The sequence below is a fragment of the Salmo salar genome, chromosome 06 (assembly GCF_965601325.2).
Source record: "Salmo salar chromosome 06, fSalSal1, whole genome shotgun sequence".
In the NCBI taxonomy this organism is placed as follows: domain Eukaryota; kingdom Metazoa; phylum Chordata; class Actinopteri; order Salmoniformes; family Salmonidae; genus Salmo; species Salmo salar.
This window is the reverse complement of record NC_138296.1, coordinates 34298849-34326662: the sequence shown is the minus strand read 5'-3', so window position 1 is coordinate 34326662 and position 27814 is coordinate 34298849. Positions and strand designations below refer to the sequence as shown.

Below are 27814 nucleotides of genomic sequence, written 5' to 3'. Positions count from 1 at the left end.
CACAGATTTACTGTGGACTTTGGTGGAACCGCAGGAGGAGGAGAAAGCCAATAGGTTTCAGAGGTTCCATTCAAAAGAGAGTGTAATATCTCTGTGTGGATGTCATGCCTCTTTTCCACTAAACCCAAATGCTGAGGTATATCTGTTCAATATTTCACAAACGTTCTGCCTCCGCGCCAAACTGTTGAGGGCACGATGCAGAGGATATTCCAACAGAGATGTTCATAATGTCAAACTCAGGAAAAATAAGAAAAATAGAAGAATTAATGCTCCAAATAGGTAAATGTGAACACAATACCACCTGAGACAGGGAATCATCTGTGTCCACTGTGATCAGTCTTGGTCATGTTTCCATATTGCTCGTGCAGAGTGACTCTTGTTTCTGCTTTTTTCCCCCGTGCTAATGCTATCAGTCACCTGCTGTAGCAGGACTGATAGAGAGTTGTCTGTTGCCATTCTCATTACAGCAGGGGAGAACGCGGCGGCGGAGGCAGTGCCGAGCCCACCAACTGGAGTAACCTTTCATTGAGACGGAGGGAGGGAGGCATCCACACAGAGACAACACCTCCGTCTACTTGACATAACCCTATTACCGCTCCCTTAATTTTTCTGCCTTGACACCTTGGAGCGAAAGAAACGGTTAAAAGAATGAGTGAACAAAAGCTGCATTGCGTGGGGAGGGAGGGAGGGATGGAGGGAGGGAAATGAGAGGGGGAGACAATGGGGAGGTAGGCAGCTGTCACGCCCTGACCATAGAGAGCCCTCTGGGTTCTCTATGGCGTTTTAGGTCAGGGCGTGACTAGGGGGATTTCTAGTGAGTTTATTTCTATTTTGGCGTATGTGTATGGTTCCCAATTAGAGACAGCTGATAATCGTAGTCCAGAGCTTCCAGCGACGGTTCACAGTCTAGAGCTTCTAGCGACGGTTCACAGTTCAGAGCCTCCAGTGACGGTCCACGGTCCGGCGCCTCCAGTGACGGTCCACGGCCCGGAGCTTCCTGCGCCCGTGCCATAGCCGGAGCCTTCCTCTGTGCCGGTGCCCAGTCCGGGCACGGCGTTCAGCCCGGCTAGTTGCCCACCCTAACCCTCCCCATCTAGTTTCAGGTTTCACGGTCGGAGTCCGCACCTTTAGGGGGGGTACTGTCATGCCCTGACAATAGAGAGCCCTCGGGCTTCTCGATGGTGTTTTAGGTCAGGGTGTGACTAGGGGGATTTCTAGTGAGTTTATTTCTATGTTGGTGTATGTGTATGGTTCCCAATTAGAGGCAGCTGATAATCGTTACCTCTAATTGGGGATCATACTTAGTGTGTCCAATTTCCCACCTGCGATGTGGGATATTGTTTTGTGTGAGTGCTTATGTGCGCCACGTTTTGAACGATCGTTAGATCTTTGTGTTTTTTTGAAGTTTCACGAGTAATAAAAGATGTGGAACTGTACTCACGCTGCGCCTTGGTCTAGTTATTTAAACGACGATCGTGACAGCAGCGGAGGAGAGACAGAGAGAGACAGAGTCCATGGAGCAGTGCATTCTGGGTAACCTATATTATCCCTCCAGCAACACACATCAATTATATGGAGGTGGCCTTCTCTGATTTCTCCTCCACCTAGTGGATTATTCCCCTGCTCTGCCCGGCGACACACACACTGACTCCCTCTAAAAGATGCTTTACTTGCTACTGTTTTCAACTAAAGGGATTTGGTTCTGTATATGACACTGATTATATGACAGTATATGTCAGCTTTACACAAATCTCATAGTTGAAGGGATATTTGACCAAAACACAGCTTTGCTTAAAAGTTGATATTTCAACCTTTAATGTTTGTTTTACTCCCTCTGTAAGGGGATTTCGTTTTATTCTAATAATATTTATGTACTGTAAGATGTATCAATTTTTCCTTTTAATCTTTTCAAACACTTCCAAACAACCTTTCCAATTTTACAGGCCATCTGTTTGTATACACCAGGATCAAAGCCAAAGCCCTGCACAAAATTATGTTTCACAAAATAACTACATGACCGACGAAATAACTCACTCTTGAATAAGAACCTCTAAAAACATCAGATATTCCATCAAATATGAGATCAAAATCAAGATAGAGTGCTATCTGATAAAAAAGGGTTGTTTGAGTAGTTTGATTTGGTCAAGGAATTTTCTAGACTGTGCTTCCAGGCAGCCTGCCTCAGCTTGGTGTGGAGACCCCATGCAGCGACCCTTGTCACCTCGGCTGATCTCTCTCTCCCGCCTCTGATCTGGCTTGCAGCAGTGGCAGCCAGCGCGGGTGCTGGTTCACCGCGTGACTGCAGTAGCTGTCTGTGTAGCGAGATTAAAGGGTCCGTATCGATCCGCACTGCGCTCATGCATTTTGTATGAGGGAGACATTGTCAAAGAGGCATCTCGGATTAAAAACAGGGTAGAGGGAGAGTTCCAGAAAATACGCTGAACTCTGTGAAAAATACCCTAATGTTGAAGTGTTATGTATGTAAACTCCCTTTAATATAGTAAATTGCCGTGAACTCTCATTGACCAGAGAGATATTAGTCGTTTTTCAATGCTTTTCTTTTTCGTTTGCTGCTTGTAATGTTTGCATTTATGGTTAAAAATGAGAGCGAAAAAAAACGAGTCAAAAAAGAGAATAGGAACTGGCAGCTAGAGACAGTCTAATGACGGCACTGAGTCTGTTGGAGAATGCTCAAGTAGAGTGTGAATTATTTAGGATGTGTGGCTAGTGTTCGCATAATAAAGTCATCCCACCCAGCAACACCAGTCACGAGTGACCAGGAGTATACAAGAAGTATACAGTACTACTATTCTCTTCTAGAAATCCTTTCTTGCAATCTTGCAGAGATTTGCCTTTCACGTCATTTTGTTGGGGCCTTTGTTTAGAAAATCCAACTGACCTAACCAAAGTTGTCATAATCCACTATTTCAAATTCTCATACAGATTTTCAAATCACAGGCTGTTCTTTTCCAAAGGTCTTTACCTTTACACATAAACAATTATGTAGGTGAATTAACCTGAAATGCCCAACATTAAAACAACAACATTGGCTTGCCTTTCATATTTGTTGATCTGTACATTCCAGGAATAACTAATGCCTGCATCTTGCTTTGATGATTTATTTAGAAACATACATAGAGTTTTTACAGTCAGCAGTTCCCTAATGCTGCTGATTATTCCTCTTATATATGTTATGCTGGTTATCCATGCATACTGTACGTATATGAAGCATGGCCATGTTTTGGCAAAATGCCTATGTAAAAGCCTTAATATTTATCATAATCCTGGACTCTTGATCCCCCCCAGCACATGTCAATCTCACCTGATCCTCTGTGATAACAAGACAGAGTAATCAATGCATGATATTCACATTGTGGGAGAGAGGGAGGGAGAAGAGACACTACCAGTGAACAACCAGGATGATTCAAACACACTGATCTCTGGGTGTCAAACAGGGCCTTCTGTCCTCACTGGCATCTGATCTGAAACTGAGCCACTGATATAGACCATCTATCAGAAGGCTCATTCATGCTTCTCTTTACTAGCGTGTCGTAAGGACGTATCCAGTCATGTTGTAACTATGGTAAACACAGACACCTGCACGCAAACGCGCCTGTGCATGCACGGACACAGGCACGCACACAGGCGCACACACACACACGCAAACGCGCCTGTGCACGCACACACACGCACATACACAGACACACACACAGTCTGATATAATGTCCTGGGGAAGCATTAGCACATATATCAAGGTAAAGTTACACATGAAGAGATCGAGAAGAGGAGATAAACTGCCTTTTACAGCATCAACAATCAAAGCATTTAGTAGATTGGACACAAGCACGTTCTGGGAGCTGGATCTGACTAATCTACAAATGGCTTCTTGTTATTAAACTGCTAATTCAGAGGATTAAAGGATCCATGAGAACATAGTCCTCTTTACTGGATGTTCCTTGGCTGCTGAAGGTGGCTTAAATATTAATTAAGCACACACACACGTGCACCCATATGTGCACATACTCCTACTTGCATGCTTGTACCGACACAGACATACGCAGATATATACACAGACACAAACATGGAGGTTCACATGCTGTATCTGTCTCATACACACATACACACACACCTGTGTTCATATACAGTACAGCAGACCCCCCCACACACACACACCTGTCTTCATATACAGTTCAGCAGACCCCCCCTTCGCCTCAAACATGCACACACACACACACACACACACACACACACACACACCTGTGTTCATATACAGTACAGCAGACCCCCCTTCCCCTCAAACATGCACACACACACACCTGTGTTCATATACAGTACAGCAGACCCCCCCCCCCCCCCACATACACACACACACCCCACACACACACACACACACACCTGTCTTCATATACAGTACAGTAGACCCCCCCCCCTCTTCCCCCCACACATGCACACACACCTGTTTTCATATACAGTACAGCAGACAACCCTATCTAACTGATTAATCCCTTTCATTCTTTTTTGGGTGGTTCACACCGTCATTCCTCCTCTTCCTGGGTCCCAAAACATAATTTGAAGACTGAGTCTCTGTGTCATGAATCACCGTGAGGAAGAGCTCTTAGGTAATGGCATTCAACAGAAAAGATGCTCTGTGCATGATAGCAACCATTTTTCCAGATAAGCAGACAAACTACACCCCTTCTATAGTAAATTGCAAATAAGAACAGTATATCAATGATAACTTGACAATTCATCATGTGTTAATGGAGATTTTCTGTTATTGATTCTAAACTGGTACAATAACATACAACTTATGCATACAGTCTCCTCAGCGTCAGGAATTTTTTAAAGTAAGCTATTTCAGACCTTTTATGTTTTATTGTTAAAAAATTAAGGTACATTTCAACAGGGGTGCAATTTTCACTGGTGACGTGGGGGACATGTCCCCCCACATTCTGAAATTGCATTTTTGTCCACCCCAGTTTTATCATTGGAATGTGATACAAAACGAGGCAGCGGTGTGCTTTAGGACCACGCGGACACTTCCGAGCGGTCGGGTATGCTGTTTGGAGTGTTTATACGACAAAGAACATAAATGACAAAAAAAAGGTATGTCCCCACACTTCTAAAACCAAAGTTGCGCCCCTGCATTTCAATATCTAAGTTATCTATAAAATGTTATGAACGGCACCTTTGAACGTATATTTCCCCGTTGGATTCCGGTGGTCTAAGACAAGCTGTAGATGTACACAGAGCATCAGTGTAAAAGTCAAAGAGTCAAAGCTGCAGCAGAAGCCAATGGAAAGGTACTGGAGCATTATGAAGAACTACTCTCTGAGGATTACATTACCTGACTTTTACACTGAAATGAGTGCTGTAATTTATACTGACCTTTTTAGATCAGTATGAATGTGCTGTCTGTGTCATTTTAACTGAGGTCCTCAGCAGGTTTCCTGGTGTAGAAAAACAGACTCTGAATCCAGAATAGGTCCCCTGTGTTTTAATCAATGGGAGATACCACAGATGCAGTACTATTACAATACTTAACAAATACTGTAACACGCCATTCCTATAACTGCTTTATATAAAAATGTGTTTCATATTAAAACTTCCCTAACAATACTTCCAATACAGTCGATAACACTAATACATCTACTGACACTAATACCATTGCTACTAATGACAATAACAAAAATAGAAACCTATCTGAACTGTGACAAGTGTTTCAGGATTACAATTTGACTCCTAATGGGTTCTCCTGTAACACTTTAATTCACTACCTATGCGATATCAATTCCATTATAATCTCATTAAACTACTGCACACTGAGGTGATTTCAAATGAATGTGAAACAGCCAACCGTACACTCCTTCCTAATTGAGCAATAATTTGAACTCATTATTATTGCCCATTATTAAATTAATGAACTTAATGGACTTATTTTCCAAATTGCAAAGACCCCTGGCAACATGTTTTTGATTCCATTAGCAGACATACTGGAAGAAATTAGACACACAGAGGTGAATATGCAATTAGCCTACCGCTGTGTGCTAATCTTATACTGACTCCATGATGACCACTCTCACCATGCAAGACATGATGTTTCATCTCCATATTATAGAATAATAAAACACTCCTGTCACAAAGTGTATCATATGTAGCCTACGTCACATTCAAATGTGACAGTTTTTCAGTAACATTTCATACGAGTGGTTAGGTGAAATTTGACATTTTCTTATAGAAAGTATGAGAATCATCGATAGCCACTTGATAAATTTGCAGAAATGAAGAAAGCGGACTATCTGCATAAATGCTAGAGGGCAATCGATACCTCACCAACCGTAAATGACGCATGTTGATATGAATATTGAATTCTGTATTTAATTAAAACCATACTCCTGCCCTCACTGTCAAAATTCCACAGCTCCACTGTCGATAGTGTTAGATGAGAAGAGGGTTGTACAGTGATTTGTGTTCATCACAGCATGAGAAAAAGAACAAGAGAACTGGCCAGTGTGTCAGCACCACATCAATCAGTAACCACATTTCTGTTCTGTTCTCTCCCCCTCTACACTGAAGGACAAAGGCACCACACAGACTCCTCAAAAACACACATCGTCCTGTCTTATCACATCAACAATTTAACACTCATATTAGATTTAAAGCCTCCCCAAACCTAAGTGTTTTTTTCTCAACAGGAAGTCATCTAAGGGAAGGGCAGACAAAGAGGTATTAAGAGTTATTATAACGTCAACAAAAGATAATCATTGTCAAATTATGCTTTGCAATGCAACTGAATTTAATTTCATTATTTTTAAATGTACTGTAATCATATTGTATAAAAAAGTAATTTAAGGTGAACTGCTTTGTTTTTGTGCATGTCCTTAAATCCTCAAAGTCTGAGGTTGACATTTGCAACAAACAGCCCATAGGCTGTTTACTGCAACAGAATTAAGAATGGGACCGTGGCCTTGTAATTTGTTAAAGAAGATAGAATATGCAGTTATATTGTAGGAAGTGTCTTAACTTTGTTTACTGTAAACATCCAACATTGACAGTGTCTTTACATCGTAGTGATAAAAAACCGCTGCATAATTTAAAACAACAGAGACCAAATGCTCCTCTGAGGTACAGAATAAGCGCTACATGATATCCTATGAATATCAATGGGTATAAAAAATTCTGCTCCCCAGAGAGACCAATAGTAAACCGCTAGTTATAACTCATTCTGATTTCAAATCGTGTCAATGCCTCAGTTTTTCCCCCTGCATTTTGCTGCAGCCCAATGCAATAGCAGCACGCAATGTCAGAACCACAGTAAACTAACGGGCTTTTAAACCAAGTTAGTGCATTCTGTACACAACCAAAGCCATTAAGAATGGGGTCTGAATGAGAGACAGAAAGAGTGGACCTCGTGCGACCCAGGGGCCAAGGTAACTACACTTCCACTACAGTATTCACTGCTCATTTTGAAGTCTTTAGTTGTCAACAAAATCAATTTTTCGAGCAAGTCTCTAGTCTCACTGGGTACGGGTCATAAAATATTTAACCAGTATAGAGATCTGGCAAGTCATTGGTTTAAAAAGAACACACTGCTTTCAGACTAGGCTTCTCTTTATCTCTTCAGAAAGAGCCAGTGGTGATTTGTCTGCCCAGTAAAAAAAAATAAAAAATTGTAACCAAAGATTTGGCAAAACCGTTAAAGTGATTTGTTGGGATTGCTAGTTGAACCATGAAGTGCAATGAAAAATGACAAGCACACTTTAGACTGGCTACCGTCACATTATTCCGAAACATGTACGCACTTACATATTTTGGAGCAAAAAAATTGCTGTGTCAACAGCGTCAGATTATACAGCATTTCAATGAGAATTATTTAACAGCTGAACTTCAGTCATATTTATGGGCTCCTCTGCACAGATGAAGAGAGCCACCTCCACACTGCTGAATATTTCTCTTTCTAGTCTACTTTAATGGGGGCTTTGGCCAGCACACATTAAGGCTGTTGGCCATATGAAAAGACACTGGTCACTGGTGCAGGCTGCTGGGTCACTTCATGGACAGAATGGACATATGATATAACAATCGTACCACACATGTAATTACATGTGACTAATGGGATTTACAAAACACATAAAGACAAACACACATATTGTGCGCACGTGATTTGAATTTGATTTGTGTTTGTTTGTCTTTATGTGTTCTGTAGACACACACACACACACACACACACACACACACACACACACACACACACACACACACACACACACACACACACACACACCCACGCGCGCGCGCGCGCGCACACACGCACAGTATAGAGTCCAATACTGACATGGGGTGAAATGAAGGTACCTGTCCTCATCATCCAAGGCCTGTGTGTGCCTGACCTGAAGAGATGAGGGGTAGGGGAGGTAAGGGGAGGTAAGGGGAGGTAGGCCTGGGGCATGGCCAGAGGAGGCAGGCTGAGAGAGTAAAGAGCCATCCACTGAGACTTATAAAGTCCCAACTACAATTTACAGGGAATGCTGAAATAGTAGTGGCCACTGGCGGGTCATGCTGTCGAAGGCAGTCTTTTATTTGCTTCATTCCCTTTGACACCGCCTCTCGATTAGGGTCATAAATCCCTTGAAATCGGTCAATAACCTATAACACTAATGCCACTCTCCTGACATTCATTTTACTGCCTGGGTGCCACAATATTTCTTAACCCATTGCACGTGACAGAGGATTTTATACTGGCCTCGATTGATTGAGAAGAGTATATAACAAGCTTTATATAGTGTGTTTGTGCTTCTATAAAATAACATGAATATGGAGTGGGTCAAGACAGGAGAATATTCTGTTCACTAGCTTGTTTTATTGGACGTTCTCTAAGTTAGCAGGATATCACAGAGGTAAGATAACACCCAAGCAACTGGCAACTCTGACTTACAGCATAATATTTTGTTTGAATTTTATGAGTACATAACCTGATAATTATATTTGAATAAGTGTATATCCAGGCTGTATCACAACCGGCCGTGATTGGGAGTCCCATAGGGCGATGCACAATTGGCCCAGCGTCGTCCAGGTTTGGCCGGTGTAGGCCGTCATTGTAAATAAGAATTTGTTCTTAACTGACTTGCCTAGTTAAATAAAGGTTCAATGAAATAAAAATAAAATATAAAAGAGTGGAAACCACCCAAATAAGATGTATTTCTTCGGGCCGAGAGAAGGGGGAGAAGTGAAGTCAATTCCTTATCATGCGTGGCAAGTTGCCAGTAGATATGTTTTTTCCATTCTCACTGGGGCTTCTCCTCCAATCGTTTTTGTGTGTGGGAACTGACACTTCAGGGCATATCCATGCCACAGACGTGTTACTGATGTGCATGCCTTCTGTTCCAACACTGATGACAGGATGAAGAATCGCCATATGAGACATACTCATGGAATAACCCACAGTGCAACAGGGCAAAACAAGATTAATTTATGAGGCACATGCTCTACACGAACGAATTGTGTGGATAAAATATACATTCTGAACACAAACGGAAAGGGATTTCAAAATAAGCTTAATGGTGTACCTGTGCATTCGCATGTGCCGTGAATGAGTTATTTCATGATCAGACAGACTGCGGAAAAGGGTTCAGACTCTGATCAGACAGACTGCGGTAAAGGGGTTAGACTGATCAGACAGACTGCAGTAAAGGGGTTAGACTGATCAGACAGATTGAGGTAAAGGGTTCAGACTCTGATCAGACAGACTGAGGTAAAGGGGTTAGACTCTGATCAGACAGACTGCGGAAAAGGGGTTAGACTGATCAGACAGACTGCGGTAAAGGGGTTAGACTGATCAGACAGACTGCAGTAAAGGGGTTAGACTGATCAGACAGATTGAGGTAAAGGGTTCAGACTCTGATCAGACAGACTGAGGTAAAGGGGTTCAGACTCTGATCAGACAGACCGCGGTAAAGGGTTCAGACTCTGATCAGTCAGACTGAGGTAAAGGGGTTCAGACTCGATCAGACAGACTGCGGTAAAGGGGTTCAGACTCTGATCAGACAGACCGCGGTAAAGGGTTCAGACTCTGATCAGACAGACTGCGGTAAAGGGTTCAGACTCTGATCAGACAGACTGCGGTAAAGGGTTCAGACTCTGATCAGACAGACTGCGGTAAAGGGTTCAGACTCTGATCAGACAGACTGAGGTAAAGGGGTTAGACTGATCAGACAGACTGCGGTAAAGGGTTTAGACTCTGACCAGACAGACTGAGGTAAAGGGTTCAGACTCTGATCAGACAGACTGCGGTAAAGGGTTTAGACTGATCAGACAGACTGAGGTAAAGGGTTCAGACTCTGATCAGACAGACTGCGGTAAAGGGTTCAGACTCTGATCAGACAGACTGCGGTAAAGGGGTTAGACTGACCAGACAGACCGCGGTAAAGGGTTTAGACTCTGATCAGACAGACTGCGGTAAAGGGGTTAGACTGATCAGACAGACTGAGGTAAAGGGGTTAGACTGATCAGACAGACTGAGGTAAAGGGGTTAGACTGATCAGACAGATTGAGGTAAAGGGGTTAGACTGATCAGACAGACCGCGGTAAAGGGGTTAGACTGATTAGACAGACTGCGGTAAAGGGTTCAGACTCTGATCAGTCAGACTGAGGTAAAGGGTTTAGACTGATCAGACAGACTGCGGTAAAGGGTTCAGACTCTGATCAGACAGACCGCGGTAAAGGGTTTAGACTCTGATCAGACAGACTGAGGTAAAGGGGTTAGACTGATCAGACAGACCGCGGTAAAGGGGTTAGACTGACCAGACAGACCGCGGTAAAGGGTTTAGACTCTGATCAGACAGACTGCGGTAAAGGGGTTAGACTGATCAGATAGACTGAGGTAAAGGGTTCAGACTCTGATCAGACAGACTGAGGTAAAGGGGTTAGACTGATCAGACAGACTGAGGTAAAGGGTTAGACTGATCAGACAGACTGAGGTAAAGGGGTTAGACTGATTAGACAGACTGCGGTAAAGGGTTCAGACTCTGATCAGTCAGACTGAGGTAAAGGGTTTAGACTGATCAGACAGACTGAGGTAAAGGGTTTAGACTCTGACTGTGTCTCGTTTTAAATGACTGAATTCTCTAAATTGCCTGGAAATAAATCCTGTCTCACTCTTAAGTCTAGCTGACACACACTATGAGCCCAAAGCCTATGAGTTATCTTTCCAATCAGTGTTCAATCATCCATGATGTCTTATCTTATTGATCAGCCTTAAGTATATTGTGTAAGACATCATAAAAGAGGGCAAAATGGTTGAACCTTTGTTCCAGTTTCTCTGTAGATCATCTTTTTTTGTTAAGTTGGTGCCATAACCCTCCCTCAATATTTCATTTTCCTAGTCCTTGAGCACAGTGGGGGGTGAGCCGGGCTGCAGGTGAAATAGGGGCTTGGTTTTGGCGCCGTGTATTCTTCTCCTGATGTTACGGGTGTGTACGGGAGGCGAAGTCAGGTGCAGGAGAGCAGAGAGTAGTAACAGGCACACTTTTTATTCCGGTCCAAAAAGAAAGCACATAAGTACATAAACTTGCCCAAAACACGGAACATGAACAACAGTCTAGCGCGTGACAAATACCCACATAAAATAAAACTATTTCACACAAAGACATGGAGGGGAACAGAGTACTAAATACATCCAGTGTGATTAGTGAATGAAAACCAGGTGTGTATGGAACAAGACAAAACAAATGGAAATATGAAAAATGGAGCGGCGACGGCTAGAAAGCCGGTGACGTCGATCGCCAAACGCCGCCCGAACAAGGAGAGGAGCCGACTTCGGCGGAAGTCGCGACACCTGAATAGGTACAATGTGAGGTACAATCTAACACATTCATGTTCATTCACTGACACACGGCCAGGAAACGAATGTACAGTATATCATCTTATCTGATGTAATATTACCATGCTAATGTCTTTGCTAGCGTCTAACATACAGTTGAAGTCGGTAGTTTACATACACTTAGGTTGGAGTCATTAAAACTAGTTTTTCAACCACTCCACAAATTTCTTGTTAACAAACTATAGTTTTGGCAAGTCGGTTAGGACATCTACTTTGTACATGACACAAGGTATTTTTCCAACAATTGTTTACAGACAGATTATTTCACTTATAATTCACTGTATCACAATTCCAGTGGGTCAGAAGTGTGCATACACTAAGTTGACTGTGCCTTTAAACAGTTTTGAAAATTCCAGAAAATGATCAAATTCACCCAACTTATTGTGGGAAGCTTGTGGAAGGCTACCCGAAACATTTGACCCAAGTTAAACAATTTAAAGGCAATGCTACCAAATACTAATTGAGTGTATGTAAACTTCTGACCCATTGGGAATGTGATGAAAGAAATAAAAGCTGAAATAAATCATTCTCTTAACTATTATTCTGACATTTCACATTCTTAAAATAAAGTGGTGATCCTAACTGACCTAAGACAGGGAATTTGTACTGGAATTAAATGTCAGGAATTGTGAAAAACTGAGTTGAAATGTATTTGGTTAAGGTGTATGTAAACTTACGACTTCACCTGTATGTGCATTAGCCAGTTTCCATTTTACTACCAAACTGGGTCCTCTGCTGTTCATTGTTTCCAGGCAGTTGTTAAAGCTGCAGTTCCTCTCTGTCTTTCTCTATCTCAGCCTCGTGACAAAAAGCCCCTTGAACGATCTGGCCTTTAATCACTAAAACAGATTTTATTTTTCCTCTCTCTGGAATGGCTGGAGCTGAATTGACGTGTAGCCTCCACAGCGCCGAGGCAAAATGGCCGTCCCAGTAACGGCTCACAAGCCCCTGGACAACCTGAGGCATGGCCATCCAATCCCACATCATTAAGGCTAGAGTCCTTTATTGTGTTGGAAGGCATTAAACAGTGCGCTGGCTCTAGCCCTGAAGTCACACTCCACTAGGAGAAAACAGCAGAAAAATAACAGCACAGCTGGATAATGACTTTTCCCTGGGAGGCTGACCATGTGTATGAAAGTGCTAATGATAGCAGGTACAATAAGCGAGCGCAAGGCTTTTACTGCGTCCAGATATATTTTCCTCAGCTAAACTTGCCAGTGATTTCCCCCATGTAGGTGTCTTTCTGTAGTTTAAGAAGAGCCCCCCCTCCTCCTCCCCTCCTCTCCCTCCATCCCTCTCTCCCTCCATCCTCTTCCTTCTCCAGTATCTAATCTCCTTATCAGCTGTACAGCTAATATCAAAGAGAACTGCGGTGTGAAAATCCTGCGAGTAAAACCCGCTGTCGGAGTCTAATTACAATTAGCTGGGCTCCAGACCCATTAGGCCTGGGGGGAAGAGTGCAAAGCGCAGAAAATTAAAGCTACTGATCGCTAATGATCCCACAGACTAAAGGAATGGGTTCAGATTTGGGGATCTCTGAAATATACCCCGTCTCTTCTTCCTGTTTCTAAGTCTAAAGGCTGATCTCCAGGCCTTCTTTCAAATGCTCTGAGGGAAGGTGCACTTACGATGTTTCCACAAAGTTTTGGAGGCTGAAAGTTGTTCAACTGTTGGGTTAACGCAGCCATTATTGTCTTGATATTAAATAAGACAAAACATATCCTGCTAAAAACCATGAGAATGTAGACGATAATAGTTTCTCCGCAAAGCTTTATAGCACACCAGAGTTCATGCCGTTTATGGCATGCCATGACACTAGCCCGTGTCTGTGTGTCATGTGAGTAGTAAAACGTGCCTATGAAACTTAATGAATGGTTATTAACCGCCATTATCCCATGTTACGAGTAACTTCATATTGATTAATGTACCTCACATCTTCACAAGTTCCCTTCAAGTGAAGCACTACTAAAATTCACAAAAGTGAAAGGAAGTTAAAAAGGAAATACCTCTCGTTTGATGATGTAAGCCCCAAGTTCTCCCTGGCAGCTGTGTTGGAGGACTATCCGGGGCAGGGAGATAGAAGAGTCCAGAGTTATTAGGGCCGTCAGGTAAGTGTGTGGCGACAGTGACAGCGGCCTGGGATGGGGGTGGAGGGAGAGGCGGCTAGCACCAGCTAATGAAAGCGTCTCAGGGAGTACTAAAGAGTCTACGTGACACTACTCCTAATTCGTCTGTCTGAGGACACAGATCAATTAATACATTAACAAACGATCAGAGACACTTCATCTTGCAATATGAAACCAGCAGCCTGGACTTGCTGCCCGGCCTCTCGTCCTGAATGGCTGATCAGCTCGGCTTCCATACACTGCAGTCCTCCATGCATCTCAACAGCCTCCACTAGTCAGACAGATAAAGATGTTGTAGATGCACATGTTTCACTACACTTAAGTATTGTAACTGTTTTTATCCAATTTCATGACTCTCTGGATAATATGAGTCATTCAAAAGGTACAGTAGTTTGTTCAGATTTCTTTTTCAGATTCCCGATAGACTTTTCTTTGCGTTCTTACAAAACATAGTAACACTAACTTTTCATAATGATGCCATAACAATACTGAATCACGAACATTGGGACAGAGTATTTTATTTTATTTATATCTAATACAACTAATCACCTCTTGGCTCAGTAATGTGATGCCTCACCCCAACACATAAGGCATTGTCAAGCCATGGAACCCCATGTTGTTTCAAACACACAAACAAACCATTAAAATACAGTAGGTCAAACATACTGAAAGATTCAGTGGATTCAGTGGCGGGGACTGGCACAGCCATTACAGTAATTTGATCATCCTGTTGTAGAACTTTCCTGCAATGCAGGAAATGTAAAACTTGTATTGTATTTGAGGTCACTTTGACATTTTAGACTTGATTCTCCCTAACAAAAAATGTATCAACCCATTCAAAAATGCCACATAATAATTCCCATTTCCTGTTGCTACTGGATTATTTTCCTGCTGTAGTAAACTGGCTCAAATTAAGATCCTACATCCATAGCGTGAATGAGTGAGTGTGTTGGTGGTGTGTTGGGAAGTCAACAGTAAACCAACGCTCCACACCTGCCAAGGCAGCCATATATCCACTCTGCTCTCCCCCCATTACCAGGCTCTCTGCTCAGCAGCCAGGACCCTGCCCTGCTCAATTATTTATGGCATTCAGGGGAAGACAGAAACATTCATGTTTTCTCCCCTTTCTCGCCTCCCCTTCTAATGCAAAGGAACAAACGAGTGAAGAGAATGACACAGGCCACCCATCCATTCCTCCATCTCTCCATTTCTCAATCGTCCATCTCCAGGATTATTCCGGTTTGCTCCACCTCTAGTGAGAGAGGTGGTGGTTGGGGAGAGGAGGGCAGTAACTAACACTGACCAGACGGTCTGTTGCTGTTTGGAGATTTACTTCTGGGAGGAGGAGGAGATGGTGGTGGGTGGTACCCAGGAGTATGCTGCATAACCAGGGCCTGTCTTTGGATACACATTCATCTATATCAGGGGGCAGCAGGGAAATGTAAGCCAAAGGTAATTGCCCCGGATAAGAACATCTGCTTGGTGAATAAATATTCTAATGAGGGGAGCTCACAGGTTCCCCAGACTGATCCAGTGCTGACAGTCCTCCAGAGGGACGACAGGTAATGCTCAACACCTGCACCTCAAATGGGAGAGAGACGCTCCCTCCCTCCCTCCCCTGCCACAGTAACTAAATGCTGGGCGACAACAACACACACCACAGCATCGTGTAAATCTTCTCCCAGATTAACTGGGTTAGATAAAGATTCCAGGAGTGCCAGCCAGGCCCCCTCTGTGCCACACTGTCCATGCCCCAGCCGCAACTTCTCCCAGCATGCAGCTGTGTGGCATAGGAAGGGAATGGCTGAGATGTGGCGTTGAAAGAGGAGGGGTAGTCAGGTGAGATTGAGCGAGGGAGCCCCGTGGCACACACACCTTCAAAGAGGCCTGCTCGCTCAAAGACATGGAGATGCCTTTCCCAATTAGCATCAAACCCCTGTTAGCACGTAGCACCTCACAGGAACACTTAATTGCTTTGACTGCTGGGTAGGCCTGTGTCGGACAGTTTTACTCTGCCTAAACTGCACTACTATAGAGGGAGTAGGGGAGCAGCTAGGGCTCCACTATATGTCATGTTTTTGATATATAACATTCTGTATTATTCATACACTTGGCTGTTGCTTTAATGGAAAATAACAAATAATTCTGAGGCTCAGAATGGACTGAACTGGAGGCTGGTAGAGTTGAGTAGCTTCCTCCACAGCCGATTCTCCCCTCACTGAAATCCAAAACTGACCATCGATAGCCACAAGCACACCCTGCGTTCCTGCTATGCAACAGACGCAACCCAAATTCCACCACAGTTCAATAGCTTTATGATGAGAATGCCAAAAATTGGAGGGAAAGTATTTTTTTCAAATCCTTAAGTTTACTGTGTCTTGGTACGGATGGTAGTGAAACAAATATATGTCTGTAAATTAATATGGACTGCAAGGAGCTGCAATCTGCATTACTGTAGACATCTCAATGTAGAAGGGAGGAATAGCAGAGGGTATTGAGTGGGGATTGTTGTGGTGGGGAGGGAATGGAAAACCACACAGCAGACACAACTGATCTGACTAATTACCAATGATCTCATACACAATGAATTAGCACCTCTGGATAAAGCAGTGTACACACTCCTACTGTATGTTTTACATGACTTATTTATGGACCAAATATTTTGGAGTGGAATAAAAAGGACTAAGCTATGGGTGATAAAATGGGAAATAAAAACCCTTTAAAATACGTTCAAAGAATCCAAAATGTGGCCCCTGAAAGTGCCAGCCGCAACAGATTGAGGAACTGGTCAAAATAAACAGATAGCTTCAAATGGTCCATACATGCCGGTTGGTTTAATTGTTAACTATGTCTGCAGAATATGAACGGAGGGAGAAATGTGGTAAGGTGAAAATAACATCCAGTTAAATAAATCTTTGGTGAGGAGGTTGAAAAGGGAGGGAAGTGGCAGGCTTGTATAGAATATGGTTGAACAACCCAGTGCTCTCCCATCAATAAAACAACACATGAAAGTTGAATAACCATCAGCTCTGTTCATGCGTTTGGGAGGTGTGACACACACCCCGACCACAACAGGAGGGAAACGGAACAATTGTAGATGTGTGCAAACACAATGCGACCAACTGCGACAAAACTGCACTAATGAAATCACCACCGACCGGGTAGTTTTGCAATGTTCCTAACACATCTACACACACACACACACACACACACACACACACACACACACACACACACACACACACACACACACACACACACACACACACACACACACACACACACACACACACACACACACACATCTCTAAGCATTCACACACACTCTACCTCCCTCTGCAGTTCGAGGCAACACAATGGTCAACAAAACGAGAGCAACTCTCTGTGGTACAGTACTCACCCAAAAATACATCATCATTTCGGATGTGGGACAGGTGAGGGTGCAGGCACGGCGGAGAGTGTGGGGTTGAGCAGTGGGACAAGTCCAGCCAGTTTGAGCGTCAGGAAGAGAGGCGAGTCCGACCGTTTGGAACAAGTTCTTTACTGGTCCCTCTTCCACTGGGGCAGCCCTCCCTCTCAACTGTTCAATGGGGCTCGACTAGCTTTCCCCTCTTCTCTTCTTCCTCTGCCCTTCAATTTTCAAAAGCCGCCTTTTTCCTCTTCTTTCAGCCTCACAGAGAAGAAGCAGACAGAGAGAGAGGAAAGCTTGGGAGGTGTTCTAACCTTTTTCTTTTGATACTCTTGCCTCTCCACGCCACTCACTTTCTCTCTCTCTCTCTCTCTCTCTCTCTCTCTCTCTCTCTATCCTGCTCTCTCTCGCTCCCTCTCTCCCTTGCTCTCTCTCTACTCCCTCTCCCACTCGATTTTCTCTCACTCTTTGGCTGGTGCTGTCTGTTATTGGTGAATGTGGAATCAGTCAGTACAGCGCGGAGCCTCAACTACAGCGGGAGCAGCCTGCGCCTGACAGCTGCCTCCAGCATTCCTCCACTGGAGCCGTGTTCCTCTGCATAGAGGAGTGCTGTGCTGCGCGCCGAACAAATCGGGATCTCACAGACGGTACTGTAAAATTCAGCATCCCAGGGTGGGGGATGGAGGTGGTGGGGGTTGGTGGGGGGCTGGTGATGGAGAGAGCGGCAGGGTGGGGGGGGGGAGGGTTTTCTGTTGATGATGATGCTATTGATGGTGGTGGGCTATCTGAGGCGGGAGTGAGAAGATCACTCTCCTCTTTTCACTTTCTGACTGACTGAGACGATGTACTTAAGTTATGGCAGCTTCAGCTGTACGAGGAGCAGAGAGAAAACACTGCAGGGAGCACCAATAAAGACTGAATGTACTGAAAGTATGCCAAGGGGAACTAGGAGCACCAGCTTATTCTCACTCTTTTCTACTTTTCTGCAAAGGTTGTGTGTGTGTGTGTGTGTGTGTGTGTGTGTGTGTGTGTGTGTGTGTGTGTGTGTCTATTTTGTTTCAGCTATAGGATCAACCAGAAATAGAGTGGTCAAGAAAAAAACGAAGGGGGTTCAGTTGGACCAAATTGTAGTTGGTAGTCATATGCAGCAGGTATGGCATATGAAAGAAGAGTTTGGTTAGGGGTGAGAACGAAGCTCTGCTGTGCGGTGGGTGTGGGTGCCGAGAGACACGCTTTTGTGTGTTCTCCATCTGGCGGCTGTTAAGGGGAGGGAAGGGAGGGAGGAGGCTCGCCTATCTTTTAGACAGCATTGTAACAATGAGCCTGCCTCAGCAAATTTCTAAACATATCATCAATACACGACTGGGCGCTAACGCTTTTAATATTAACCCTGTGGCAACCAGGGCAGACTGCGGAGGGCTGGAGTGTTTCTGCGGCTTCCTCCACTGCTGGATCATCCAATAAAATACGTCCTGGGGGGTGAGCTAATTTTTTGTAGGATCCTAAAGAACATTTGCCAGCCATAGAGAACATTGTGGTAATGAACAGAAGAGATATATTCAGGTTATGTTACCCATCAGTAATTGCCACATAAGGAGGCTGAGTTAAATTTGCAGTTTGCAGCTGGCTCTGAGCGAATTGCGTACACAAGGGGCCTCGTTCATATGGCGTTACTGTCATCTTAAATTTATCAGCAGTTTTTTTTTCTTACCCCTTTTGTTTTCTTTTAAAATGAGGAATTGATCATTGAAATGTAAAACACCAGACGGTTATTTTAGGAACTCCAAATATTCTGTCAAATATAGCTCATGCATAAGTAATGCATTTCTCACTACTTTGTTCTTTTGTTATTGCTAGATCACAAGAGAGCCTCTCCACCACCGTGTACACACAATCTATTATTGTGGGCATTAACATACAAGTCATCCATATCTTTTTTACATGTCCACCAGACTCAATGGATTTACATTAGCAATCACGGTGGGTAAGCGCCCCCACTCCTCCATCAATCTCTGATGGGAAATAAAAATGAAATGCACTTCTCAGGCAACTCGGATTAAGGATCACGCTTTTATCAAATACTGAAGTCTATTTCAAGTCCTCCTCATAAATAACTCAGGGGAAGGAGAGAGAGAGAGAAGGAGCAAAGAGCGAAAGGGAGGGAGCAAAAGGAGAGACAGAGAGAAAGATGGAGGGAAGGAGGGGGAAAGAGACAGGCAGAGGGGGAGAGAGAGTGCATCACGGACTGAAGCTAATACGCGGGGCACTTGGGGTTTTAGGGATTAGAAAAAAGGTAGAATGGAGAAAATAAGATGAGAATTTGAAGGCATTTTAGCATCAAATAATCCCCATGTCTCCTTTCCAGGGATCTCCAGCCCTCAATTACTCATGAAAATGGAAACAGAAAGGGAATTGGGAAGAAGATGGAGCGTCTGGGCCGAGACATGTTGTTTTCTCCTCCTACTCTCCTACTTCTATTCTCTCACCAGCTCCATTTTTCCATCCTATATAGTGTTTACCAGGATGCTAGTGGCTTTCCCGCCCATTTAGATTTCCCACCAACGTCTAGACTCCCCCAGGGGACTCAGATGTCCATTATGGAGCCAAGAGCCTAAAGCTTTCAGAGAGAAAGGAGGAAGTAAAGGACTTAAATGCACTTTATTCAGCCCTAAAATGGCCACCCTCAGCTCAGCTCAGGATCTCCCCCCTTTTAAAGGAAAAATCCACCCAATTGACTTTTGGTATTTTTTTCATTAGTCCACTGTTGCTACAGATGATGCAAAAACGCATCATCATGATGATGTGGCAGGTGACACATTGCTTCTTGAAAGTCCAATATATTGAACACTTGACTGCTGACATGCAAAATAATGTGGGACTGTATCAACAGCGGACGAATGAAAAAATACCAAAAGATCGTTTTTGAGTGGAGTTTTCCTTTAATATTTCATGGTAATCCTAGTGCTTGTTAGCAGGAATATCCCCATATCTGCTGTTGGACCATGCCTTGTTCTTCTCATCTTTACAGTGAGAGCATTGAGCTATGGTCCCCTGAGCACTCAGCCCAGGCCCCGGCCTTGAGCACGGGGTCTTAAGGGTCTTGGTATATACTAGACATGGTTCTCTCACCCCAGCCCCATCCTCATTTCTCTATTAGTCTATGGTGGCTGGTCTCAGCTGCTTCAGCTAATGGGCTTTGTGCTGGTTGACCCAAAGACAGGAAGAAAGGATTCTCCATCCTGTGTCTCGTAGAAGGACTGTCTCTAATGACACTTCACTTTAAAGTGTTACAAGAACAGCTGGTAAGGATCCACAGATGTACTTTATTCACAGGTAGATATTGATATTTCTATATGAGGAGGATCAGACTCATAACTAAGACTTCTGAACAGGTGGAAACATCCTCAAAGGTTTTAGCGCTGGGGAAATAGGCCACTGCAGAAAGAAGGATTTGAAGGAAATATACTTTAAAAGTGGCATCACCTGAAATTCTCTGAAAAACGTCAGTGGGTGCTCTACTTTCCAATTGCAGCAAAACATATTGTCAATCCCAATATATGAACTAGTCTTTCAAAATGAAAGAAAGAAAATACCCAACATCAAACAAACACATACAGTACACATACATTGAGTACACCAAACACAGCAACACACACAGACTGTAGTGTATAGTCTGATGTTAATAATGTGGTGTTCACGTCGTGTGTTGGCAGTGTTCAGCAACAGTAATAGGGGTTGTGTGAGACCGAGGAGGGGCCTGGGCCCCTGTGTGTGATGCTGATATCACTCCGGGGCCAGACCTGTGTGTCTGTCTGTGTGGGAGGCAGGCACAGTGAGTACCGTACTGTACACTGCCTGCCTGTCACAGTGTGAACGGCAACACAATACAACACAACACACCTTGTAATGAACAAGTGGTCCACACTGTTCCTCTGTCCTTAGAGCAAAGCACTGCAGTCAAGTCAATGCCACAACAAGCAGCACCGGAACAGACAGCAGGAACGACATGGAGAAAAGCTACACGACAGGGTGGCTATTATCTTCATTACCTACCTACCTGTGTGTGTGTGTGTGTGTGCGTGTGTGCGTGTGTGTGTGCGTGTGCGTGCGTGCGTGCGTGTGTGCGTGCGTGCGTGTGTGTGTGTGTGCGTGTGTGTGTGTAAAATGGCGCCAGAAGAAATGGCAGCAGTTTTACGGGCGCCCAACCAATTGTGCAATTATGTGGGTTTTTTCACATTATTTGTAACTTATTTTGTACATAATGTTTCTGCCACCGTATCTTATGGAAAAAAAGAGCTTCTGGATATCAGGAATATTCACGGAATCGTGGCTGAAAGACGACATGGATATTCAGCTAGCGGGATATATGCTGCACCGGCTAGATAGAACAGCACACTTCGGTAAGACGAGGGGGGGGGGGGGGGGGGGGGGGGGGGGCGGTCTGTGCATATTTGTAAACAACAGCTGGTGCACGAAATCTAAGGAAGTCTCTAGATTTTGCTCGCCTGAAGTAGAGAATCTTATGATAAGCTGTAAACCACACTATTTGCCAAGAGAGTTTTCATCTATACTTTTAGTGGCTGTTTATTTACCACCACAGACGGATGCTGGCACTAAGACCGCACTCAGTCAGCTGTATAAGCAAACACGAAACCGTTTACCCCGAGGTGGCGCTCCTAGTGGCCGGAGACTTTAATGCAGGGAAACTTAAATCAGTTCTACCTAATTTCTATCAACATATTAAATGTGAAACCAGAAGGAAAAAAATTATAGATCACCTGTACTCCACACACAGGTAATGAAGATAATAGCCACCCTGTCGTGTAGCTTTTCTCCATGTCGTTCCTGCTGTCTGTTCCGGTGCTGCTTGTTGTGGCATTGACTTGACTGCAGTGCTTTGTTCTAAGGACAGAGGAACAATGTGGACCACTTGTTCATTACAAGGTGTGTTGTGTTGTATTGTGTTGCCTTTCACACTGTGACAGCAAGGTGTGGCAGGCAGTGTACAGTACGGTACAAAGCTCTCCCTTGCCCTCCCTTTGGTAAATCTGACCACAATTCTATCCTCCTGATTCCTGCGTACAAGCAAAAATTATAGCAGGAAGCACCAGTGACTCGGTCTATAAAAAAGTGGTCAGATGAAGCAGATGCTAAACTACAAGACTGTTTTGCTATCAAAGACTGGAACATGTTCCGGGATTCTTCAGATGGCATTGAGGAGTACACCACATCAGTCACTGGCTTTATCAATAAGTGCATCGAGGACGTCATCCCCACAGTGACTGTATGTACATACCCCAACCAGAAGCCTGTGGCTCAGTTGGTAGAGCATGGTGTTTGCAACATCAGCATGGTGTGTGCAACGCCAGGGTTGTGGGTTCGATTCCCACGGGGGGCCAGTACAAAAAAAAAAAAAATGCATGAAATGAAATGTATGTATTCACTACTGTAAGTCGCTCTGGATAAGAGCTTCTGCTAAATGACTAAAATGTAAAATGATTACAGGCAACATTCGCACTAAGAAAAGGGGTAGAGCTGCCGCTTTCAAGGTGCTGGGACTCTAACCCGGAAGCTTATAAAAAATCCTGCAATGCCCTCTGACTGACCAGGCAAAGCGTCAATACAGGGCTAAGATTGAATTGTGCTCCGGCGCTTGTCTTATGTGGCAGGGCTTGCAAACTATTACAGACTACAAAGGGAAGCACAGCCACGAGCATACCAGAAGAGCTAAATCACTTCTATGCTCGCTTTGAGGCAAGCAACACTAAGGCATGCATGAGAGCATCAGCTGTTCCGGACGACTGTGTGATCACGCTCTCCGTAGCCGACGTGAGTAAGACCTTTAAACAGACAGCCTGACGGATTACCAGGACGTGTGCTCCGGGCATGTGCTGACCAAGTCCGTAATACCAACATGTTTCGAGCAGACCACCATAGTCCCTGTGCCCAAGAAAACTAAGGCAACCTGCCTAAAGGACTACAGACCTGTAGCACTCACATCCGTAGCCATGAAGTGCTTTGAAAGGCTGCTTACATCAACACCATTATCCCAGAAACCCTAGACCCACTCCAATTTGCATACCACCCAAACAGATCCACAGATGATGCAATCTCTATTGCACTCCCCGATGCCCTTTCCCACCTGGACAAAAGGAACACCTACATGAGAATGCTATTCATTGACTACAGCTCAGCGTTCAACACCAAAGCGCATCACTAAGCTAAGGATCCTGGGACTAAACACCTCCCTCTGCAACTGGATCCTGGACTTCCAGACGGGCCGCCCCCAGGTGGTGAGGGTGGGCAGCAACACATCTGGCACGTGGGCAGCAACACAACAAACTAGAATGTTCCAAACACACCAAGACAGTCATGAAGAGGGCACGACAAAGCCTATTCCCCCTCAGGAAACTAAACAGATTTGGCATGGGTCCTCAGATCCCCAAAAGGTTCTACAGCTGCAACATTGAGAGCATCCGGACTGGTTGCATCACTGCCTGGTATGGCAACTGCTCGGCCTCCAACCGCAAGGCACTACAGAGGGTAGTGCATACAGCCCAGTACATCACTGGAACTAAGCTGCTTCCCATCCAGGACCTCTACACCAGGTGTCAGAGGAAGGCACTAAAACTTGTCAAAGACCCCAGTCTTGTTGTATTCGGCCAACGTGACAAATACACTTTGATTTGAGTGTGTGTGTGTGTGTGTGTGTGTGTGTGTGTGTGTGTGTGTGTGTGTGTGTGTGTGTGTGTGTGTGTGTGAGTGTGTGAGTGTGTGAGTGTGTGAGTGAGTGAGGAGAGCAAGCATTCCAAATCGTTTCTAATATTGTAAATGCAACAATACTACAATTGTAAAACATGTAAAATAAGTATACTTAGTTAAATTCTGAAACTGTGTAGATTTTGTAGGATAAATACTGACCGGTTAGTGATATTTGAAAGTCTGAAGCCTCAGTAATATTGTCAGTGACTGGTGGACCCTGAGAAACTGTTGTGTTGTCCTCTTCTCCCCATCAGCCAAGAACAATACGGACAACTTTTCAGTGCATTAAACCCCTTTTAAAAGGGAGGTGAAAGCCACCTCTCTGACAGGTAGGCTGTTTGATGTCTTTGTCACTTCCTCTTCCTTCAAAGGCTTCAGCTCAGCACACGCCACCATGCTCTGAATCATTTACTGTGCTCTCTCTCTGTGTGTGTGTGTGTGTGTGTGTGTGTGTGTGTGTGTGTGTGTGTGTGTGTGTGTGTGTGTGTGTGTGTGTGTGTGTGTGTGTGTGTGTGTGTGTGTGTGTGTGTGTGTGTGAGAATGTGTGAGAATGTGTGTGTGTTGGTTTATATTGTTGTGCATGTGTTTTGTGTCTGTGAGTGCGTTGAGTTGACTTTTTTGACATATTTTGATATTCCTATCAGCAAAGTTGCAGGAAACGTATTTCTATACTGTAAACTTTTTTTTCTACAACATCCCTTTTTATGTACCCTAATTTCTTGCTGTAACTTTTACATACCATGCTGACTTCTTGTGGTGACCACATAGGACCACACCCATACAGACAATAGGATGCCAATTGGACACGTGGTGTAGCAAACTGTTGGAAACACACACTTGGAGAGAAAATGATCTCCAGCATTGTGTTTGCCCTGGAGACACAATATTTGGTTCATAGTTCTCTCATGAGGATGGCTCTAGAATCTCTCACTTCCACAGTTTTGGATTCCTGCCATTTTTGTAACAAAAACAAGCCGATTCATATACAGTCATGGTTCTTAACTGACAGAAGCATGATAGATCTATCCAATTGTAAAGATACATAATAACGTTGAAACTGTACAGAAAATCAATTAACTTATAACATATAACAAGTTACCCATCCTGAGTTTGTCAACATTTCTTATCCCTGTGTGACATTACTGAAAGCCTGTATGCCAACTGACATCAGCCGATTTATATCCAAGTCTAAACCAACATGAAACTTCCTTTTGACAGAAAGGGTAAATACTTATCATTCATTCTTAACCCAAGTATCAACTTGTACTCTCAAGCCCTTAATTATAATCTTGTAATTTTCGTTTAGGCTGTCTGCATGAAACTACATTTCATGAATTATTTAGCTGGTTATGCTCTTTTCCCAAAGGGAACTAGACTGTCTCTCTATAAGAACCTCAAAGGCAGAGGAAAAAACAACCACATATGCCTTCACCTCTGTATCTAGGGCCAGAGAAGAATGTAGAAGACTTTGTTGACGTCTTCACTTGTACCCACATGGGGCTTTCTTAGCTTCAGCTCAAACCTTTAGAGGAACCAAAGCCTTTCAAAAGAATGAAATACAACAAATGGCTTAGATGTGGTGGGGATTCCTAGACTTAAAACTTACTGTGCAGGACTTTCATATCGTGGAACATATAACAACTTCAGATAAAAAGATGTCAGCAGTAGGGGCATCAAACCCAGCCACAAGAGACTGCAGGCAGAGATTCATCCACCTGAATTCTCCGCTGCACCACGGAGCCACGTGAGGCGCTCACTACAAAATGGAGGTAAGTGTGAGAAGTAAGTGTGATGTGAGGGGCCAGAGCTGCTCTTACCAGTCTCGTGAAGAGGGGAACTCCTAAATGCCAGAGGTGCTCGTTGAGCAGCCCGCTGTACACCACGTTCCCGAAGACAGCAATGCTTCCTGATTTACACAACGTGTTTCCTACAGGGACACAAACAGAGAGGAGAGAAAACACAGAGTCATTCAAATGGACTACACTATACTCCAGCAATGTACTAGGCTTTATTAGCAAGATTGGAAAATTAAATCATAGGAAATCATTGCACAGCCACAGGAATTGAAATAAAAGAAAGAAATAAGAAATATAATAGAGAGCACCACATTGATTGTTATGAATATTGATTTCAGAGGTTTATGATGAACAGGGAAACGTAGCTGTTGTGAAATCGATAGCACAAGTACATGTGTTTCAACTGCATATGATGGAAACTCCAGCTAGCCTAATGAGATGCTTACAGTGATAACATCAGTGTGTAATGATCAGAGGTGTGCTGAAGGAAAGATCTGTCAGAGAAAGTCCGTACAAAGCCACCCTTGACTGTGCCTCATACGGTATGTTACATACAGCTCTGGTTAGTCCTTGTTCCATCAACACAGGAAGTCAAACTCCTTGACCCTCGAACTCCCGTTCCCTCCATCCTCCACCCCCCTTAGTCGCATTACCACCCCCATTAGCACACTCTCCATGTGAGGACAGTCAGACCACAACATTGGCAACCCTGTATGAGACGTAAGCCCAGCCCTCAGCCCTCCTCCTCCAGCCCTAGCCACAGTGACACGGCTGCTGTGTATGAAGAGCTTCTGCCTGGAGAGGAGAGAACCGCTCTTAGTTAGGCCCCTGCAGCAGCTGAGGAGCCAGCCCACACACTAACACTAAGGTCCCCACAACATATGATTTACACACACACTACTACACATCCCCAAGTATGATGAACGCAGGTCCCCATTGTAATTTCTGCACAAAGGAATGCTGCAAAGGGGAGGTGGGGGAAACTGGAAGTAGTGCTGACAAGCAACACATGCATTATTTAAAAACAAAAGTAAAAAATGCCCATTAAAGTGTCAGTGGTGCTCTCGGCGGCTGGCGGTTGAGGTGGCTAGGGCGCGGTATGTGTATTACTGTTATTAATGGGCCAGGCGTGGGGGGCATTGCTACGCTGTGATTGCTTTGCTGTTGCCATCCAGGAATCACACCATTTTTTTTCACCCATTCTTTTTCAAGAGCGTGTCTGCAAGTGTGTGTCTGTGAGTGAGTGAGTGAGTGAGTGAGAGAGAGAGAGAGAGAGAGAGAGAGAGAGAGAGAGAGAGAGAGAGAGAGAGAGAGAGAGAGAGAGAGAGAGAGAGAGAGAGAGAGAGAGAGAGATTGAGAGAGAGATACACTGCAGGCCGGGAGCAGCGTCAATTAGCTCCTACTGCTAATTAAGAGAGGGGCCTTCCCCAGCGAGTAGCAGCATAAGTGCTTCTATCATCCTCTGATACAGTGTCATGTTCTTCCTAAATACAGTGTGCTGGGGATGGGGTGGACATATTGGAAATAAGTACATAGCACTTCACTGTGCAGCATGAGATAAAGGGTTACTGTTACTGACAGTAACCCTTATTACTACAGTCAATCTTAAACTGCCTCAGTCTCCAACACGTTACAGTAATACCTTTGGAGTACGGAAAGATGATGTAATACTTCTCTGAGAAGAAAGAAGACGACATTGTGGTCCTGTGACTAAGTGTTGGCTCTCTCCTCAGTTCTGACACCACTTCACTACAGAGGAATTTAAAGTGTAGGGAAAATCAAGCAATCAAGCAATCAATACAGTATCCCTCTAGCTACATATTCATAAACAGGACGGCTCGTG

At 44.1% G+C, this 27814-nt stretch overlaps 1 protein-coding gene across 6 annotated transcripts in view; it reads right to left on the bottom strand.

The window, feature by feature from the left end:
• Nucleotides 1–27814, bottom strand: part of LOC106601438 (RNA binding protein fox-1 homolog 3) — a 393335-nt gene that overhangs the window by 112794 nt on the left and 252727 nt on the right. For 5 of the 6 annotated variants that reach the window (XM_082976499.1, XM_082976494.1, XM_082976498.1 and 2 more), the window contains one exon: nucleotides 25993–26102. In XM_082976499.1, the coding sequence (XP_082832625.1) occupies nucleotides 25993–26102 (110 nt within the window). Of the gene's footprint in view, nucleotides 1–17404; nucleotides 18053–25992; nucleotides 26103–27814 lie in introns of those variants that run through there. The other variant, XM_082976500.1, reaches the window with a different exon arrangement.